The sequence below is a fragment of the Zingiber officinale genome, chromosome 6A (assembly GCF_018446385.1).
Source record: "Zingiber officinale cultivar Zhangliang chromosome 6A, Zo_v1.1, whole genome shotgun sequence".
Lineage (NCBI taxonomy): Eukaryota > Viridiplantae > Streptophyta > Magnoliopsida > Zingiberales > Zingiberaceae > Zingiber > Zingiber officinale.
In genome coordinates this window covers 102,687,084-102,690,810 of record NC_055997.1, presented here as the reverse complement: position 1 = coordinate 102,690,810, position 3,727 = coordinate 102,687,084, and the positions used below count along the sequence as shown (strand labels likewise).

Sequence of the window (3,727 nt, the reverse complement as noted above, 5' to 3'; positions counted from 1 at the left end):
ATGAGCTTGTTTGAAGTTGTCCATTTTCATAACAACTTCAACCTATGTCGTTCCAAGTGGAGAATTGAGGATTTTTTAAATGAGAGAATTTTTTAATTACATAGATAATTAAGGATATTGTTTTATTTTCTGCATATATATATATATATATATATATATATATATATATATCAAAGTGGATAATCCAAACCATGGAACACCTGAGACATTTTAGAGATCAACAATTATGGCAGGCACTCTATTATTCGTCCATGCTTTCAACGGATGGAAGTAACACAAGCTGGCAATTATTCTACTGACATGTAATATATATATATATACAATTGGATATTTATATCACACCTCGGATTCTTGAATTGAGTGGCGATCGTGATTGAGGGATCCACCTCTTGTGCAGTGGTGTGAGCAATTCAATCCATTCCATTCCCAGCGGAACTGTCAATTCCATACCATTCCCCATCTTTCTAGCTGTAACTTGGACTATACCACACCACACCACACCACACCCTTAGCTAGCTTGTCCTTGTCCACGTTCAGAACAGTACCACTCGCATCGCATTTCTTGTTTCCATATATATCTAAAAAAACAACTCCACCAATTACTTCTCGCACCTTCTCCCTAGCAAGCTCTCCATTTCATTCATCTATTTCTTTCTTTCTATCTTTTTTTTCTTTCTGCGGCCGGCGTACCAATTCCGTTCCGAATCCTAATGACTTTTAATGGAATGCTCCCGTTCTTCCCTGCAAACTTGTTGCTGCACCAAAATTCCAACGAGGAGGAGCACCGTCAGCTGCAATCCCATATGGACGCAGGAGGATTAGCCGAGATGGATCGAGGGAAAAGAGCCTTAATGTCATTCTCGAGCAGTGAGGCTCCAGCGCTGAGCTTGGAGGAGAACAGTCTCTCCGACAACGGATTGGCCGCCGCTGGGGAGAGAAAGAAGAGGCTGAGTTCGGAGCAGATACGGGTTTTGGAGAAGAATTTTGAGATGGGGAGGAAACTCGACACCGAGAGGAAGGGAGAGTTGGCCAGGACGCTGGGGCTGCAGCCGCGGCAGGTTGCGATTTGGTTTCAAAACCGGAGGGCGAGGTGGAAGACCAAGCAGATGGAGGAGGAGTACGACGAGCTCCAGCGGCAGTTTGAGGTCGTCAAAGAGGAGAACGGACGGTTACAGGCAGAGAACAAGAGACTTCTTTCCGAGGTACTGATTAAATTCATTTATTTGTCTGTCTATTAATCATGCTCAATCATTGATTCAACTGTTTAGAGAGACAAGCTGCAAGACGATATAATCTTATCATATATAATTGATTTGTTTTGTTTTTTTTTTTGGTGAATTTTTTGAAGGTCAACAATATAATGATATATATATAACAACTCCAACTTTCTTGATATGTTAAACAGTCGGGTGTACTACTTGATTGATGTTTGCAGCTTTTGGCTCTCAGAGGAAGGGAAACGTCGACTTGCGAGCCCATCAACCTGAACAAGGAAGCACAGGCCTCTTGCAGCATCCGGATGGACGCCGACTTGGACATCTCCAGGACATCCCAACTCCTTTTCGGTAGCTCCTCCGGCCGAGAAATTTCCAAGGAGGAAAACAGCTGCATCCGACAAGGCAACTTCTGCAGCATGTTAGATGATCAGTCAGCCTTCTGGGTGTGGTCAGAGCACAACAAGTTTCACCAACACTAAAAGTGCCGACGAAGTTATTTATATTAATTAATTCCAATTCCATGGCGTGGTGTATGCTGCTGTAAGTTCAATATAATTTTCAGACGAAGTTTGTAGCCGATCGATCGATCGATCATCGATCCAACAGTTTGGAGAATATCGATCTACAGAAAATTCTCTCGTCGTTTGTGATAATTCGTAGAGGGTGGTACGTAGCAAATAGTGAAGTGTATCTCATTAAATGGCCTGGGATTCTTGGAGGTGGAATTAATGGCAGGGTCTCCGTTTCTGGCAAAGGGGCAGATAAAAGGAGGGCAAGTGGGAGAGTGGTGGTTTGAGAACTAGCCAGCCCAAGGACAGGGGGGGAAGAGAGAGAGAGAGAGACATGTGGAGGAACAGTAGCGTGAGTGTCCATATAAGACATCATGTCTCCTTTGACAATGATATGTGCATGTTGAATTCAGTAACCGGAAAAAGTTTGATGGATGTGTTTTGGATCTAACGTATTCCATCTCATCTAAGATTTTTGAATGATTGACCCATGAATTGTTTGCTATCAAAGAAAAGGTATCAGGCATTCGTTGCCACATTTTCTAATTAACTCAATAGGTTAATTTAGAGTTTTGCAACCTGTATATTATCACAGTATTTAATTTCTCGTTGGAAGAAAAAAAATTGATAAACTCAATTATCTTCATTGATTATCTTTGATAATTAATTTTGTTCCATGAAAATTTTCTATTGGTGATCAGAATAAATTGAGAAATGTTACCTCCTACCTTATGAATATTAAATATTTCAGGTGTTTGATGTTCTTCATATAAACAGTCACTGTACTTGAATAAATATTATCATGATTTATCTTCTTCCAACAACTATAGGACGCCCTCCTACATTATGATGAGTATCATGGTCAACCTTCGTTTTTAGCTTGGCAGATATATTGCTATCCGATCATGGATAGAATACTCCACTTTCATTCTATGACTGAAATTTCCACTTTTATTGTCTACTTGTTGATTTATATGTTTGATATTATGCACCATTTATTGTGCACCTATTATTTGGAGACCATATGAATAAACAATTATGTAACTTATTAAAAATATGAATTAGATTAAACATAGAATAAAATAATTGAGACTTAAGGACTTAGAGTGATTATAAATAAATAAAATAAACACTAAAAAATAAAAATAAAATAAAATTTATTTTTTTTTATCTAAGTACCTAACCAGATGCAATAGACTTTCATAATTTTAATATTTATTTGACAATATAGTTAATAGAGTCATATCAAGATGGACCTAGTTAAGAGAAAATTCTAATTAGATCAAAATTGACCGGATGACTTGCAAAAAAAAAAAATTAAACAGATCAAAGTTAACCGGATGTTTGACAAAACTAAAATCCAAGCAAGTAAAAGTTGATCGGATGCTTAGCAAGAGAAAAATCCTAAGTGAGTAAACCTTAGGTGGTAAGAAATCTTGGAGGAATATACTCAAAGCAAGAGGAAAATCCTAAGAGAGTAAACCTTATATGGTGAGAAGTCTTGGAGAAGTGAACTCCAAATAAATGAAAAATCCTAATGGAGTGGACCTTAGGTAATGAGAAGTCTTGGAGGAGTTAACTCTAAGCAAATGTGACCAAAATAATATTTCGATCGACCGCGCACGGTCAACCAGACCAGTGTATTTGGACAACCAAAGTATTTGTTGCTTATACTGTTTCAATTTACTATTTCTATCTATTATGCTAACCTAGTATTGTAGGAAAGTCTTAGCGGATCAGGTTGCTCGGATATTGAGCAGAAGAAGTCCAACTAGGTCAGTTAGACTGGATGTTTGACAAGTAAGTAAGATAAAAATATGGGGAAGAGAAGTCCTAAAAAGAAGGTGTGAAGACGTATTCTCATTTTGAAAACAAATTAATTAAATCTTAGGCATAGATCTAACTAAAGAAACTAACGGAAGTTTCTAAGTCAAGATCAAACATAATGCATGTATATTTATTTGTTTCTAACTCAATTTTGCATAACTACTATATATATTG

At 37.7% G+C, this 3,727-nt stretch overlaps 1 protein-coding gene across 2 annotated transcripts; it reads left to right on the top strand.

The window, feature by feature from the left end:
* The first annotated feature begins 607 nt into the window (after positions 1-607).
* Positions 608-2,161, top strand: LOC121997198 (homeobox-leucine zipper protein ATHB-13-like). 2 transcript variants are annotated; one of them, XM_042551483.1, is made up of 2 exons: positions 608-1,202; positions 1,450-2,161. In XM_042551483.1, exons 1-2 carry the CDS (start codon positions 711-713, stop codon positions 1,567-1,569), a joined length of 612 nt encoding a protein of 203 aa, XP_042407417.1. In that variant the 5' UTR covers positions 608-710; the 3' UTR covers positions 1,570-2,161. The 2 variants fall into 2 exon arrangements, with proteins under 2 accessions (XP_042407417.1, XP_042407416.1); XM_042551482.1 differs by having other exon boundaries at positions 1,436-2,161.
* Positions 2,162-3,727: the final 1,566 nt, after the last annotated feature.

Bases quoted from the DNA above. Each gene is read 5' to 3' on its own strand.
- LOC121997198 (XM_042551482.1), top strand. From the start codon at position 711: ATGACTTTTAATGGAATGCTCCCGTTCTTCCCTGCAAACTTGTTGCTG. The intron at 1,203-1,435 runs GTACTGATTAAA...TGATGTTTGCAG, and splicing joins ACAAGAGACTTCTTTCCGAG to CTTTTGGCTCTCAGAGGAAG.